The sequence below is a fragment of the Limanda limanda genome, chromosome 7 (genome assembly GCF_963576545.1).
Source record: "Limanda limanda chromosome 7, fLimLim1.1, whole genome shotgun sequence".
Classification (NCBI taxonomy): Eukaryota; Metazoa; Chordata; class Actinopteri; order Pleuronectiformes; family Pleuronectidae; genus Limanda; species Limanda limanda.
The window spans coordinates 29,230,552-29,248,099 of NC_083642.1; the positions used below are offsets into that span (position 1 = coordinate 29,230,552).

Sequence of the window (17,548 nt, forward strand, 5' to 3'; positions counted from 1 at the left end):
CTGTCTGTCTGTCTGTCTGTCTGTCTGTCTGTCTGTCTGTCTGTCTGTCTGTCTGTCTGTCTGTCTGTCTGTCTGTCTGTCTGTCTGTCTGTCTGTCTGTCTGTCTGTCTGTCTGTCTGTCTGTCTGTCTGTCTGTCTGTCTGTCTGTCTGTCTGTCTGTCTGTCTGTCTGTCTGTCTGTCTGTCTGTCTGTCTGTCTGTCTGTCTGTCTGTCTGTCTGTCTGTCTGTCTGTCTGTCTGTCTGTCTGTCTGTCTGTCTGTCTGTCTGTCTGTCTGTCTGTCTGTCTGTCTGTCTGTCTGTCTGTCTGTCTGTCTGTCTGTCTGTCTGTCTGTCTGTCTGTCTGTCTGTCTGTCTGTCTGTCTGTCTGTCTGTCTGTCTGTCTGTCTGTCTGTCTGTCTGTCTGTCTGTCTGTCTGTCTGTCTGTCTGTCTGTCTGTCTGTCTGTCTGTCTGTCTGTCTGTCTGTCTGTCTGTCTGTCTGTCTGTCTGTCTGTCTGTCTGTCTGTCTGTCTGTCTGTCTGTCTGTCTGTCTGTCTGTCTGTCTGTCTGTCTGTCTGTCTGTCTGTCTGTCTGTCTGTCTGTCTGTCTGTCTGTCTGTCTGTCTGTCTGTCTGTCTGTCTGTCTGTCTGTCTGTCTGTCTGTCTGTCTGTCTGCAGCGCTAATGTTGTGGTTAATTTATCACCAAACAACGTCGGGGGATTGCACACACAGCGTCATTACCTGTTTGTCTGATGCTGCGGGTCAGAGAGGAAGTAGGCTGCTGCCGTTTGGCCCTCAGCGCTGCATGAGGAGGAAGAGGAGGAGGAGGAGAGAGGGGCCAGCAGGGGCTTGTGAGCACCGCGGAGCATGTCGGGGCGAAATTTTCACAAGAACTCAGATAAATGCCCCGTCAGATATCAAAACACATTGGGGGGAATTGATGACAGAGGGTGTCATTTTTATTCTTAAATATTGATGAATGAAGAAAAAATTGGGCTTCAGCAGAAGGGGCACTTTTCTCATCCAGGTCATCTGTGCACGTGCCTGAACATATACTTATTTCAGTTTTTCTGTGTCTATATGTAAATGAGGTAGAAGGTTCCAACCTCAGTCTCGAGTAGGATTGGTCAACTGAGCACCACCGCCACTCATCACTCACTCCCTCAGAGACCCACGCAGTGACTGAGATCTGAGCTCCCCACCTTGAAGCAGCCGGTCATTGACTTTGTAGAACAGAAACAGTGAAAACACAGAGCCTCTCTGGTCACATCTGGTCGGTGATCAGCTGCTTCATGGACAGAGCAGAAGCTTAAGGTGGTTTGTAGCGAGCTGCAGTTTCTGTTTCCTCCTCCTCTCTGCTCTCTCCTTGTGCTCAGTACAACACGAGACGTGACGCTCAAGGTCAGGACTACTAACACTTAAATCATACCATAAAAAAAACCTAAACTAACCCTCTGAACTTCAACTAGTTCATTTTAAGTGTGAACTGGCTCAACGCTGCAAACAGCTACTGGACACCAGTCAGCATTGAAAGGCAGCAGAAGTAGTCCTGGATCATTACACTCCTGTGACCAATCCTGCATGAGACTGCAGTTAGGCAGTTTATTTATTTCCACAGAAATGTGGAAATAAATAAATGTGGAAATAAATAAATGTGGAAATATATTTAAGACATTCATTTATACATTTCTGTATTTATTTCTGTATTTATTTTTGTATTTATTTCTGTATTTATTTCCTTATTTATTTATGCATTTATTTATTTATGTATCTATACTTAAGTCATGTATGGTCCTCCATACAGCAGGTTACGCAAAGGATAAATAAAAGTATAAATAAAAGTATAAATAAATAAAAATATATAATTCGAAATTTATAAATAAATGTCTAAGTAAAATTAGAAATACATAAATAAAAATATAAATAAAAATATATAAATTCATAAATAAGTACATAAATAAATGTATAAATACATTTATGAATACAAATGTATTCAGGCATTTAATTTGATAATGATGTATATGTTTATTTATCCTTTTATTTATGTATTCATATAATTATTTATGTATTTGTATATATAGTGTTGGCCCAGAAAACCCTCCATAAACAGGTTCTTATTAGGTAAGAGCTACGCTAGTCTACTCCAGATGTTCGTGTTAGAGCTTGTTTGTTGCCTGCAGCTGGAAGGAAGGAGCCTGGCAGATCTCTGTTTCTCTACATGAACTTAAGTTAACCCTCGGTTCTGTCCAGCTGTTGTTAAGTAAATGTGGCTGACTTGCTTGTTGTGTTCACTGGCAGCAAACCAGGCTCCTCGTTTCAGCGAACTAAAGTCGCATCGCAGCGGTTTTTTCGCTCGTCCCCTGAACGCAGCACGGAGAGCAGCTCCTGCGCTCATACGGGTGGTGCTGGTGGTGCTGCTGGTGTTTTTAGTTGGAAGTGAGCACACGGAGCAGGATGACATGTTTGAGTCGGAGAGGACACGATGAGAGCCGCTGCTGCTGTGTCACTGACTCTGAAACTACCCAGAGGACCGAGGTGTGTGTGGAGCAGCCATGAGTGAAGCGGTGACGAGGAGGAGGAGAGGAGGCGCACAGAACAGATGGAGTGAGTACTGACATTAACTTTGTACGGAGACTGCTCCAGGAACCACATACTCACAGTGCGAGCCCGGCACGAACAGCACAACGTGACTTGGGAACCAAAACTCATGTTACCGACTAACTGGTTCAGTAGCGAACCTGTAACCGGTCTCCAACAGGTCTGTGAACTCTTACATCCGGGTGTCATGTGCTCCACCACTGTTTACACCTCCATTAGTTTGTCAGACTGGTTTTTATAATGAAAATGAAAAGAGTGATATGTATAGATGTAATGATGTTATTATTGATACAATGGCCTGTTATTGTTATTATTAAATAGTATTGTCATTAATAATAATAACAATGATAATTGACTTTAGTGTTTGGTTTCTTAGAGCCATCAGATTATTTCCACTAAATACAACATGCACTTTTGGTGTGTTTCAGTTAAGTCGTGCAAGTTATTTTGGAGTTTTGTTGAACCTTTTTAACTATATGACTAAAGTCAGATATCTGGTTGTAACCAGTGCACGTACTTGAGCTAGTTTCCCAACTAAAATCCACTTATACCTAATACATTTGCCATCAGATATTAGTTAATCAACTTTTAGCTTTTTAATGGATCCACGTGTGTAATATAAGTGATTATATTTCTGCCTCAGCAGCTGCATTGACAAGTACATGCGGTTTAATTGCGTCTTTCCGCACTGGCTTCACACTCAGATCCCTAAAAGGGATCACTAGGGAAAAAGAAATGGAAAAGTAAGTTAAAAAATATATTTGGAATTAAAAGTCACACACAATTTACAACCTAAACACAATGTGGGCAGCTTTTATTTTAAATCAACAGGTTTCATGTTTCCTAAGTTGAAAATAACTCATGAACAGGATTCAGTTCTTTTTTAAGCCTCAGTGGCTACACCTTCCTTTGCTTACAGACGAGACAGCTCGGTGTTGTAACATGTTCAGCAGCCTCAGGGTATAAAGCTGTTCAACAGGATGGTTATTTACACCCTTATCACGCTATTGCTATTGACAGAGTGCAAGCCTCTTCTCCTGTCAATAGAGGTTTTGTATTGTTAACTTAAGAAAATGTTGTTTTCAGGAACCAGGGAGGTGAACCAGGCCGAAAGTGAAACCAGGATAATGTGCATGGGGATTTTGTTTTGGACTTCATTCTTTATTATGTAAAATTTGTGCTCACTCAGCTTTTTTTATTGATATAAAAGTCTCAGTGTTGATAAATGTGGGACCTAATTGACAGCAAACTAAACAATGCACCGACAACCACAAGCCTAAAAGAAGGCAGCTTGTGGCAAAGTGTTACCAGTTTAGTCTTTAAGTGATTCAGCAGGGACTAGGGCTGTCTGGTGACCATTGTTCATTATGGCAGCTGATTTTAAATTAGTTTTATCTTCTGGTGAAATTGTGTATCAGTTGTAACAAATCTGAGTCAATTGATCTTTCAGTTTTTGTCTAGGTTTTGTTGTCCAGTTTTCATCTCTTAAGTGTACATACAATTTTCGTCATACAATTTATTGATTTCAGTGCATTTGAGGCAACAGCTATGGCCACCTCTACCAAAGTGGTTAACTTTTCATCTGCACTTGGAAGGATTACGTAGCTAACAGCTGGAATGAACAAATTTAAATGTGGTTTTATAAGGGGACTGTTGGGTCTTGGTGTAGGTAGACACTCTGAGTACCCCTCTTTTTTACCACTAGGAGGTTATGATGATGGAGTAACTGTCTATCTTTTAGCAGGATTTTGAAAACTACTTGATGGATTACCACAAAACAAGAAGGGTGCAGGATGGATTAGGAAATAACTCTTTTTACAATTATACAATAAAGTGTTTAAGCTGATCCAAATAAATGGGCGGATCCAGGAATGTGTTCACTTGCACTGCAGTGTTTCCCTCAGAGTTAACTGAGTCTACGGTGGAGGCAGGGGTGTGTTTGTACACAAGACTGGGCTCTTCCAAAGACTGGAGTGACATAGTTATTGCATGAAAGGGAGAGAACTGCAATGCTCGCCACTTATGGGTTAGTGTGCAAGTGTAGCGGAAACTATGAGGTCTGACTAACTGCATGGATGGTTACAACTTTATGGACGATAGCACGAGCGAGCAGTCAGAAAGTAGCGCTGCACATGCAATGCAGCCACAGCGCAAAAGTTAGAGAGCTTTCCTGATAGCATTGCTGAAGTCAGCCTACTGCTGCTGTAGTAACTGAATTTCAACTGAGGCATAGGAAACAGAAAGATTCTGTGTGTCATGCTTTAGTGTGTGTCTGTGTGGGTATGTCTGTGACGCTGAAGAGTGTGTGTTAGTGTTTGATGCTGAAGGGATGGATATGGACCACATCCCTTCGTGTCAGTTACAATTTTCCGGCACTATGAATGTTTTGGGACATATGTTGACTCCCCATCTTTCGTCAAATTGTTTTCATCACTCTTGATTGCTTCCCCTGATTGTAAAATGAACTTTAGCCCAAGCACTTAGATGAAGACATTGAATAACACTTCTGTTTTATGTTATTCTATTTTATAATAATCAGTTTAAGATTGTTTCTGTATTAGTTATGCTAAACCACTGCTTTACATTCACTATCTAAAAGATGACAAACAGACAGTTTTTTCCCATGTGACTTGAATGCAGCACAAGTATAAAAATTCTTTCCTCAGAGTCTGCAGTAAACAAGTGATTCAACAGAGTGCTGCTGTTGATACAAGGAGATGTTATTGATGGCCGCTCGAGTACATTGTGATTAAGTTCGAAATCAGAAGTTGTGAATCTAAAATACAGTATTGATTATAATTACAATAAATTTCATCTTATTATTTTCTTTAAAGTTGAAAGACTTATATTGACATTGAGTGAAGGTGAAGGGATTTTAAAACTTTTCTATATAACACACTCTCTAAACAACACATTTTTTAATTATGAGAACGATCAAATGTATTATTCCTCCTCACTGTGTTTACACAATGGATTATATTGATATATATTTATTGGGATTAGACTTTTGATATATTGCTATTGATGAAAACCATATACTGTGATAATTATTGATAGTTGTACAGTAGTACAGACTTCAGAAAGTCAGTGTCCTTTCTGCTGGAGTTGCTGCAGTGTGGTACGGTACGGTACAGATGGGGAGTCATCTTAAGGGCGGCTGTGGCTGAGAGGTAGAGCGGTTGTCCTTCAACCTTGAGGTCGGCAGTTCGATCCCAAGTCTTCCCCATCTGAATGATGGTGTCCTTGGGCAAGATGCTGAACCCCGAATTGCCCCCCATAGAACAAAAAAGTGCTGCTAATAGATGCACTGTATGACTGGTGTGTGAATTTAAAGCTGTACTGTAAAGAGCTTTGAGTGGTCATCAAGACTAGAAAAGCGCTTTATAAATACAAAACCATTTACCATTTAAGCTGCTTCTGTGTCAGTGGCTGAGTTTCCCTAATGGCTTGGTTAAAGCTGGCCAGTTTTGTGTATCTACAGGGTGTGTCTGTTAGCAGGATTAGTGGAATAAGCCAAGTCATTCAAGCATATCATATCAAGCCTCTGTATTGGCTGTTGATTAGTGTTGATTAGTGTCATAAAGCAGGTTTTAGTGTCTGAGCTTCCAGACAAGCAGAATAAAGATAGTATTCACGCTTAACTTCAGCTCAGACTCAACCATTATTATAAAGCTGCTTTCAGACATGCACTGAACTCTGGAGATCCTCCGGACTTTCTCTGGAGGGGCTGTATGTGTGAACGCAAATGTCTAGGTTAGTGCCTCCGGAGTTTCTTTAGACTTTTTAAGACTTTTTACTAGGAAATGCCAATGAAGTTCACTGCATGTCAGAAAGTAGCCATAGTTATCATCAAGCTGTTTCAGACCTGATGTGTTTCCTTTAATATCTGCTTACTCTATCCTATCATATACCTCTATAAAACAGCATGTATCCGACACAAGTTTATCTCACTCACCTTAATTATTATGAGCTTCTTGATCAAACTACTGTGGTTTTGGTTCCTGACATGAATGAAAATACAGTCGCAGAACTGACAGTGATGTGACATGAATATTTTACCTTCAAATTTGCTAATTTTGAGGGGCTCATGCTGTAGGATTCTGCACGGAAGACTGTGCAGTCTGAACACCTCGAAAATACAGTCATACATTCAGTATGAGATTCAAGATTCAGTTCTTCAGTCACAAATGCAAGTGAAACAATCACACTGTTGACCTTTGATTTAACATAGTTGAGCTTCAACTATTTCAGTAGTTCAGACTCAAAGTTCAGTCTGTATTCCAGACCACATGGACTCCCAAGTGTTTGCTTTAGGCCATTTGATTATCTGACTGCGTATATCAAGGTTAATAAGTAACTCATGGCTGTGACCTGAATTGAAAGGTAATAATGGGTAGTATTCTCAGCAATTACTTTCAACAGACACACAGAAATATATTTTTATGTAAGTATTTTGATTATTTCCATCACATATGTATATGTATATCTGTGAAAACTGAGAGAGCTTCAGATCCTAAAAAATGCAAATCCACAAGTTTTATTGCCATAACATTAACTTACTGAGGTCTTACTTTCTGTTTTCACGTTGTTTCTCATACATCTTGCACATTTATTTTATGCATTTATAATCAAGAGGAAACTCACCTCAAATTCAAAAAAGTCATGCAGTCACTTCATTGTGTTCTTTCTCAGGCCAAATGTATGTTGCATCATTTCAATGTTCAGTTTTCCTCCTATGTTAAATTTTTGAAATCATATAGTAACTTCCTCACTATTTACTGGTAGTAGTTTCTCACATTCTTCATGTGGGACTCATATTTTACAGTCTTTACTTCATCAAGTTTTATCAGCATCTCATTGATAGTCGTTTTGTCTTCTTTGTATTCTTTGTATTTTATTATGCTGCGTTCTTTCTTCTTTTCACATCCTAATCTGTATATTTGTTAGAGTATCAAAGTTGACTCAAGTTTCTGCAAAAATAAATTAAAGGAATTCTTTCAGTATTTCAGAGATGCCTTGTATGCCCTTGGAAAGGTGGGACGTGAGCCAAGGTAGAAGCCATTAAGTTTTGGTGCAGATCCAGAGGGATGGATCAGGGATTTTTTTAAATCACTTTCTTCAACATTTATTTGAAGTTTTTTTGACATTCTTCAATATATCTGAGGGAATAATTCATGCTCTTGATTTAAAAAAACAGGCATGTTTAGGGGACTGACATCCATGCAATCTGGTGCAGAGCCAAATCAAAATGTGGTTTGAGCAGATTTAAATGGGCTTTCATAGTATGTAGGGACTTTTCAGCCAATGTATGCTAATAAATAATGCTTGGGTTATATCAGCAGCAATCCTCTGAAGATTGTGTTTTCTGTGAACCATAATCGCTGTTTTGATTTAATTTATCTTGGTATTTTATTAGTGCAGCAGCACCAATGCATAATTTTTTTATAACCTGTAACTACCACTAAAGTGGAGCCGAGATAATGTGGATTCGGTATGGCATCAACTGCTTATATGTATTCTCAAAAGTTATAGAACCAATGTCCGAATGAACATGATGGATTTGGTATGGAATTTAAGTGCACGGCTGGAGGTATGAGCTCTACTGGGTGCTGGATTTGAGTTTAGATGATTGTTTACCTCAGGTTTAATAATATAATATTTTTCCACAGTGTAGCATAATACCAGCAGAATGGCTGGCATCGTAAATTCCCTGTGAGTGAATCAGGACTTTTCCTGAGTTGCATCATATTCACCAAACCTCTGTCTTGTGTAGGTGAACAGCCCATAGGGAACGTCATCTCTGATGTCGCTGGAAACCACGGTAAGAACAGTCGCTGAAGCCCAATCAGGCTGTTTCTTCATGATACATTTCAGTTTTGACTGACAATATACAATTTTCTCTTTTCATGTTACCAAGCATTGTCAAAATAAGGTTTCATAACTGATATTAGGACTGTCATGATATCACATTATTGTGCGGCCGATTGACGATATATTATTTTTTGAACATTCTATAGATATGATATAATTAATAATGCTATGAGTCAATTTCATCTTAACTTGTCATTTGTGGTCAAATAAATTACTCAAATACTAACGCAGGGTTGTTCTCCTGTGGATGTATTAAAAAGTTAAATTATCTCGATCTGCTGTGGTGTCACATCTGCATCTCTTGATACAACCAATATTTGACACACACACACACACACACACACACACACACACACACACACACACACACACACACACACACACACACACACACACACATATATAAATATTTTAGCTCAATGATAAATCAATGAGTGAGCCAGATATTTACTGCATCATGAGGGAAAGAAATTACTCAAAAGATTCTTAATTATAAATGTTATATTGTCAAGTGTGTATAATTGATAGAGCTCAACGAAATACATACTGACATGTTAACTAACAAAAAAGAAGATGTTATTAAATATTTATGACAAAGAAATATAATTGAGCCTCGATATTTTAGTTTAACCTTGTTGTTGTGTGATTGTGTGACAGTGTCAGTGATGAGCAGCTTTTGTTTCTCCATCAGGTCCCATCCCAACAGGTGAAGATGAAGGTGGACAACAAGGGGCCCTCAAGAGGTTTAGTGCTATGTGGTCCTCCTTCCGCAGAGGCAGAAAAGACAGTGAGTATGCTGTTGCAGCGACATGATTCAAGCACATTTGGTCAAAGTGTTATTAGGCATTACACTGACTGGTGGAATAGAGACTGAACAGGACCTGCTGTTGTATATTGCCTGAGGTAAAAAGGACAGTGTATGCAAGTGCATTGCAGTGCATGAAGATCTGCTAACAGTTTTCTTCTGCTGTTATGTTATCACATGCAATATTCCTTATTACTTACTCCTATTATCATGATTACTTAGTACGACTTTAGTTTTGTTTTAGTTTACTGACTTAAGTAACTGACTTGTTTTCTCATTTCTATTATTATTTCTATTAGTCAGTGGTTCTGTATTTACTCCGTATACACTCAAGATTTTTATTTTCACTTACAGTACGCTCCTATCGTTAGTTTTTACCACTTATTTGGCTGCTTATCAACACTGTCAGCAGCTGGAGCTGCAGCAGTACTCATTGGTGATATGAGGTTCTGACCTCCAGCACCGATGGCTGATCAAAAGTTACACTCCTTCACTGACATGATACACAGATTTATATATTCAGAGTGTGACTTAGACTTTCTGAAGATATAGTCATATAGCTAATGAATAAATGCCCATGGATCTGCTCAGAAATAAAAAATGTAAGTGTTGCACTTATCTGAAAATCATCAGGTAGAGTAATCCACTGACAGTTGTCTCCACAGTGACAACAGTGTAACTCATGATACACACTTTCTCCACTTTTCTACAATTCGAATAAATAATCTAAAGATGTCCACACGTGTTGGTACAGTGACACAATTTTTTTTAATTTTGTCTTTACACCTCCACAATGAATATGAAACATCAAGACGTAAGTGAAATGCAGACTTTCAGCTTTAATTCAAGGGTATTAACAAAAAAATAGTATTAATTACATAATTTCTACATAACCCTATTATTCCGAGGCTCAAAGCAATCAGACTGATAGTTTTTATGGACAGCTCTTCCTTTCTCATTCCATGACAAATAGAGCAGACTAGTAAATGCAGGAAAAGGAGCCTGCTGACCTAAGAAAAAAACCCTCCTTGCTGCTCCTTTTGTTCTGAACAAAAAGGGAGGAATGCAACAGAGAACACATGAGCAGGCTGGCGGACCATGAGGGAGACAGGGTGAACTGGGCTGTTGATGTGGGGGAAACTGATGGTTTCTGAGCAGAGCAGTAGAGTGCAGTCAACAGGACAGATGGGTTGTTTGAGAAAGAGGCCTGTGGACATTTCTGTTTGGACTACAGCAGTAACCCTGCACAATGTATTTCTACACTCTGTGAAGGATCGAAAGACCAGGAGCCTGCAGAGCCACTCGGCCAAGCAGTGGAACCCAACACATCCAGGCAGCAACGCTACTTGAGTGGTCAGTACTTCTTTGAGTATCTGGTGGTTGTCAGCCTCAAGAAGGACAAGGATGGAAGCAGCTATGAGCCTCAGATCACCTACCAGTTTCCCAAGGTCAGTTTGTCACTGTCACACCATGTAGACACAAGAGATCTGCCTGAGAAAGTACCCCTGATGTGTTGCTAAGTAAGACAGATCACAGTAATACACGATCCAAGGCAAAGTTGTGTGGTCTGTCCAACGTAGTATATGATCCACAGTTAGTGGTAAGAAATACAACAATTAAATAGCTCAAAGCAAAATAACTTACAGATTTTTAGCTGGCTCAAGGTAATTCCCCTGTTTCTGTTGATGTCAAATTTGTAAAACAAATGAAATAACTATATTAACCGACAGGAGCCAGTTCTGTTGCTGTAGCAAGGTCAAAAATGACCTGTGTGGAAACTTAACCTGCTCATGGAAATGTTTGTTTCCAAAACACGAATCCCAGCTACAAGTAAAAGATTCTGATATTAGGATTGCAGGACACAGAGTTTAAAAGGTGGGGACAAAGGCTATATCCATACTTATACTTTCTAGTTTGAAAAGGCATTTTCAAACTACAACCCTAACTGAAACGGGTCCAGCAGTATTTCCAAATCTCTCTGTTTAAGTGGCTCTAAAACTCCAGAGCAGTGTGGACACGAGGGGTATCTGGAGCAGAATTGATGAGGTAGTGTGGATGTAGCTGTAGTCAGCCCAGTCTTCCGTCATAACTCAGTCCCAAAACATTAAATTCCCAGCTTATCAATTTTAACATTTTGTTCAAGAGGATATGTTAAATAAACAATATGAAGCAGCCAAACCAAATCAAGATATGTTGATATTATCATCTGTGTGTTTTCAGAGGGATGGGATGGCCAGATCCCAGAAGGAGGAAGAAGAGAAGACGCTAAAGGCAATCACATTGTTTTGTTTCCCAGAAGGCATCAACTGGGCTCCTTTAACAGAATACCACAGGTTTGTCGGCTCCTTTATCACTTTGACAACCTTAATTCCTGTGTTCTTGCTTCACTATACACCAAAGTTCATAAAAGATCCATGAGTGAAAAGAGGTCAATCTGAGTCTTTCTGCTTTGAATGTTAATACTCTCTTTTTATTTCACATACTCAAGTCTAAAAAAAAGAAAAAGTGATTGTGCCAAATGTCTGGATAGAATCACCCTTCGCAAACACTTTCTTTAGCAGAGTCTATCTCTTTTTGACTGAAGAATGTTCTTCCTTCAGATCAATTTAGGCTCCAAGATATTTTTAGGTTGTTTAAGATCTACCCACAGTGACGTTCAGCTCAGGGGACTGAGGCCTCTTTTCAACTTCACCGTTTTAACCTACAGATTTTTTTTATTGAATCTACCTGTGCAATATTTCCCATCCCACTGGCTGCTTCACAGCTCCACAGCACAACATTATGGCAAATGGCTAAATTGTTTGTCTCATCAGAAGTTGCTCCAAATAGATCTTTAGAGATTTTATGGCAACATTTATCCACAGCTCTTATTTACACTCTCTCCTATCCAGATTTGTCTTTGGAGACTTCAGAAACTCACGTCTCCGATGATTTTGTGCTCATGACTCATTTCAGAATGCAAAGGATCTGTATTTTCTTCATGAAATGTGTGACAGTGGAAACTTATAGCTGGAAGCACTTTGACTACAACTCCCCTTGCCTGTGTAGGCATCTGTCAGCTTTAATCTTAGAGCTGCAGTCAGTTTATTATAAGAGCTCGTGTCTGTTTGCTGCTGAGCCTTTTCTTTAACTTTTTCTCACTCACAAAAAGTACTCAGCAAAATATTAAATTTGTTCTTAATTTCATACAATGTGAAATGTCGTGTAATGCTCTGGTTGTGAGTTTTCCTCTTCTGTCTGTAGTGAGACCTTCTCCTTTGTTCTGACTGAGGTTGATGGCAGCAGAAGAAATGGATACTGCAGGAGGTTATTGGTCAGTGTCTTTTCTGAAACGGTCTCACTGTGTGTCATAATTTTGAACTCACGTATTTCTCATGAAGTATTCTCTATTCCCACTTGCCAACGTGAAGCCCGGAGGGAAAGGAGCTCGCCCCCCGGAGGCGTACTGCATCATTAGCAGTCTGGCTTGTTTCGGCCTCTTTTCCAAGGTGAGCTCAACTTTTAACATTTGTAAAAGAGGAAATAAGTGAGTGTTTTTCTATGTATTAATCTAGCCCAGTTAACTGTAAGTCTGACCTTTTAACAGGGTCTCAAACACACAGACAAAATAGTTACTATTTCATCATTCCGAATTGTGTGTTTACACTGCTACACATGATCGAGCCCCATATGCTATTGACAGGTTGACTAAATTAATATAACAATCAAATCAATATATCAATCTCTTATAATTTAATTATTTCCGAGCAAATACTGCATGTTTGGTTTCTCCAGTTTCTTATCTATAACATGTAATACCAGATGTGTAGAACACAGCACAAAAACACAACGCCACCTCGCACCTTGCTGCCGGGTTGTTCTGGGGCACAGTTCTTTTCATAAATTCTTGTTTCTCACGTTAATCTCTTTGGATCTGCACTTACAGAGGGTGTGTCTCACTATGTCAGTGTCAGCTCTCACATGCTGCCTCCTTTAAACAGGGGAGTAATTAGCTAACAGCAATCTGCGGCACTATTCACCCCCTGGCTTAACTGGAGTGCTGACGTTCGTTCTTGTATGGGATTAAACTGAATATTTTGGTTGCACAAAACAAGATATTTTAAGATGTCACCTTGTGGTACCAAATCAAGTGCTCCATATTGACGTGCGTCAGGGTTCACTTAAATCTCTCCCAGAATTGGAAATATTTTTCCATAAGAAACAGTCAGCAACTTTAAGCAAATGTTTTGGGCACTAAAACTAAGATGAATATGCTGTCTAAAATAATAATAATAATAAGGAAATCGTTTTAAAAATAAGAATAATAATACCACAAATAACTGCAGTAAACAAAAAAAAACTCTTTCATATTTGCTGTGACCACTCTGCCTTTAAAGCAGCAGCAGTTCTATCTTCACCTGCACAGTGAGTAAGGTTGTCTGCAGGAGTTTCCACAGTTATTCAGTGGATTCAGTCTGTCACAACTGGTGAACATGTGGTTTTTGTGATCCAATCTCAAGTGGACAGCTCTAAATACAGGTGGGAATGCACTCAAATCAGACATAGATCTGATCACATTTGGAGGTGATCTGGGCCACATGTTTCCACATTCTTTCAGCAGTGGGAATGTGAATGTGTCCTTGGCCACATGTGAAGGACCTCAGTTGACGTCCTCTGACCCGCTGCAGATTCACTATATATATACTATAATACTATAAATCAAAAGTAGTTATTCTCTTCTCGTTGAATATTTTATAACATCCGCCACAATATCAACTCTCATCATCACATAATGATCAATACTTTCCTTAAATTGGTCAAATCTTTCTTCACACGAGATTCAGTCAGACTCTCCTGACTTGTCTCTCTAACTCTCTTTCGCTCACTCGTGCCGACACACACACAAACAGAGTGACATCGGACCCTCTCATGAACTCAGACTGAGTAAAAACAACAGAACTTGATCTTCATGAACAAAATTGCCATAAGTGTTTCTTTGTATAGAGGGGGGAAGTGAGATCTGATCACGAGACGCATGTGAGTAAAGATGTTAATGCCAGGTGTGTACGGGGCCTCAGTGTTTGTGTCTTCATGTGATCACACACTGACTCCATGATGCTGAGATCAGGTCCCTGGGGGGACAAGACCATCTGCTGCTCGACTCCTTGTTCTCCAGGTTTCTTTAGTGTTAGGGCTCATCGTCGAGCTGCAGAATGAATCTGGGACCAGTTTCAGTAAGACACATGATGTGTCAGAATCTAAGAATCATAAGTACTGAAAACTTTAGCACAGCACTATATTTTTTCCAAAAGTTTACCTGTTGTCCTATTCTACAGTCTCAGTATTGTAGTACTAAAGTTCTGTTTGATTTTGAAGTTTCCACTGTGTTTAAACTTCACACTTCACAATAAAACATGTCCTGTTTGGTACTACAGCTCTTTATCTTTAAAACAGTGGTCAAAGGTGAACCCTTTCAGAATGGGAATGAAACCTAGAAATATCTTTATCATTCACTTCCTGTTACTTGTTTGTAATTGGGTAACACTGCATTAAATCCGTAAGCTGTTGTGGAAATAAATTTGCTGAATTTAACACTGCCTTCTATTCAATAACTTATGGTAAAATTAAAAAAGAATCACATTATCCCTCTATGTTCTAGTTTCATTTGGTCCAAATAGTAAGTGGAGATATATTATTATTGCCCCATTACTGTGTGTTCTCCTGTCTGTGTCCAGATATTTGACGAGGTTGAGAAGCGGCGGCAGATCTCCATGGCTATGATCTATCCATTCATGCAGAAGCTGCGGGAGGCCCCATTCCCAGCTCCGGGAAACACTGTGGAGATTAAGAGCTTCATTCCTGAGTCGGGCACTGAGGTCAGACCTAAACCCTCCTTCTGCTCACAACAGTCCACATAAAGTTTAACGATACTTGTATCAATAGTGTTTTTTTCTTTATTGACACAGTAGACTATGCAGATCCACATAGTCGTTTCTCTTCTAGTCTCGGTAGCATCTTATCAGGAATTAACAGTTTGTCTGTAGTTTTTGTAAGCCAAATGTTAATGAAAATATCAATACCTTTTTATTGACAAACTAAAGCCATTTTCAGACATGAACTCTGGAGGATGTCCGCAGAATTTGGGTCCGACTTTCTCTGGAGTTGTCCTTTCACATTTTCCGTTGATACGTTTTGACAACAGAAATCTGCGGAGCGCTCATGTGAGGGATTGTGCTGCAGGCAGGACTTAACATATTAAGCCCAATTCATAATTCTGCGTCCAAGCTACGACGTAGCCTACGCATAGACGTGTATTCTCCTAAGGGCCCTACGCCGTATCCTTATGTGCACTACCCAAAACACTAACTACGCTGCTCGGCCCCGTGCATCATATCATTCAACTGCCCACGCATTTGCACAGAGTTATTCTCCTTAAACACAAAACACCCCCCACTAAGTTACACAGTTGGACTTAGAGATGTTGTGAGGTACAACAAACGCCAGTGGTGTATGAGAGAACTAACTGTTCCTTCAGTACTTTGCTGCACAACGTTGGTAATGACAATAAGGCACAAAAACCTGTGCTTTTACTAAGTTAAACCATCTTGTGGCATTATAAAGAAATGTTAAACAACAACTCTAAAACGCTTTATAGTTTTTTTCGTGCATAACTCATGACATGACATGGCTGAAAGTAGCAAGCTAACATTAACATAAAATACATTTTATTTTGCCTGTAGGATACTACAACAACACTTATACCTAACAGGAACTGTTAAGATTTGTCACAATTTAAGCTACCAATCGATGGAGATCTGGCAACCGACACATTTCTCACCTTGTGCTTCTTTTTTGGGTCTTGCTTTGTGCTGGGTCATCAATTTTCTGAACCTAAATGTTCTGATATCAACAAGCCTGGGCAAATTACTGAGTAATCGCCAATTTTCATTTTTTATGAGTCATCATGTAGACCTCTCACAAAAAGTATTTTAAATTACAAAAATACAAAACACTTAAGTGTCTTGATAAAATATATGAATATTTTTTTTAAATGCACGTATCATAAATACTGCCCATCCCTGGTTACAAGTCAGGTTGCAGAGAATCTCTAAAATACTTATAATTTCACCGCCTATTGAATGAATCAACTGTAAGTACTATGGACGGTGAAAAGACGGTAAACTTATATATATATATATCAGTGATTTCCGGCAGGCTTCGGTGAGGAATGCAAGTGGATTCTTGCTGGCTGACTGGGACTTCAGCCAAGCTGCATTAAAGTAGTATGACTACATTCAGTGACACAAGAGGAAAACATTGAGCCAATGGACAGACAGAAAGTTCTAAAGACAGGTTCCAAAATGCTGTGTGTACAGAGGCTGTTGTGTTGTCACTGATTGTCTTCTATGTCTTTGAAGGTTGTGAATGTAGAGGATAAAAACACACCCACAAACCCACACACACAGTAAAATCCAGTGTCACATGAGATCCTCTCGGTGGGTGTGTCAGTGTAAGGTTGTGTCTGAACCTGTCCTGCATTACCCAACCTCTAGCTCACAACAGAAACCTTAACACTTCTCCCATCAGGCCACATACCATGTCTCAGCATCTCTCAGTCATCTCAAGTATTCACTGTTGCCATTGTTGCTTCTGTTCAGTTCTACTGTGACCAGCCCTCAGACTCAAAGAGGGACAGATAAACGGTTCCCTGATGCCGTAAAGACTCTGACTACTTCACACCTGGTAGCATTCCTCCTGAGTAAACAGATCATAAGTGGTCAGTGCTAATTACCGGGGTGAACACACCAGATTTGATCCGTAATGCATCTTGAGATCACTCAAGCCACAGTGATGTGGGACAAATATGGCCACATTCTTTTTGCTGTATTAACACAAATGCGTTTAAGGCCACAAATTGCTAAAACATTTTCTCAAGCTTCACGTGATTCATTCAGTCCCTCCTGACTCTGCTTGCTTTCTACCTCTCTTTCTCTCACTCGCTCATGCCTACACACACACACATACATAGTGACATTGTTTGAGCAAATGGCAAGATGTTGAATATACCTTGTAAGATTGAAGGTCTTTCGCATTAGTTTAGTGTTAAGTTACCAACCACTAGCAGATGTTAGTGATCACCAGGAGTATCATCAGTTGTGTACCTAAGCATCATTGGGCATTTCCTCTTTTTAACCACAAGACACCCTTTGCTGAGGCAGGCCCACCAGAGGCTGATCAGACCTGGGTGTGTGTCCCTAACATCCTGGGGCCCAGTAGGGGTCTTTCATCCTGATCCATACAGTCTCCTTTATTTATTT

The 17,548-nt window shown here is 39.7% G+C and overlaps 1 protein-coding gene across 3 annotated transcripts in view; it reads left to right on the plus strand.

Moving 5' to 3' along the window:
• The window catches only part of LOC133005742 (DENN domain-containing protein 2D-like), a 34,670-nt gene that overhangs the window by 12,818 nt on the left and 4,304 nt on the right, over positions 1-17,548 (plus strand). For all 3 annotated transcript variants that reach the window (XM_061075516.1, XM_061075517.1, XM_061075518.1), the window contains 7 exons: positions 8,349-8,396; positions 9,138-9,233; positions 10,524-10,699; positions 11,472-11,584; positions 12,495-12,564; positions 12,662-12,739; positions 14,966-15,106. In XM_061075516.1, the coding sequence (XP_060931499.1) occupies positions 8,349-8,396; positions 9,138-9,233; positions 10,524-10,699; positions 11,472-11,584; positions 12,495-12,564; positions 12,662-12,739; positions 14,966-15,106 (722 nt within the window). The remainder of the gene's footprint in view (positions 1-8,348; positions 8,397-9,137; positions 9,234-10,523; positions 10,700-11,471; positions 11,585-12,494; positions 12,565-12,661; positions 12,740-14,965; positions 15,107-17,548) is intronic.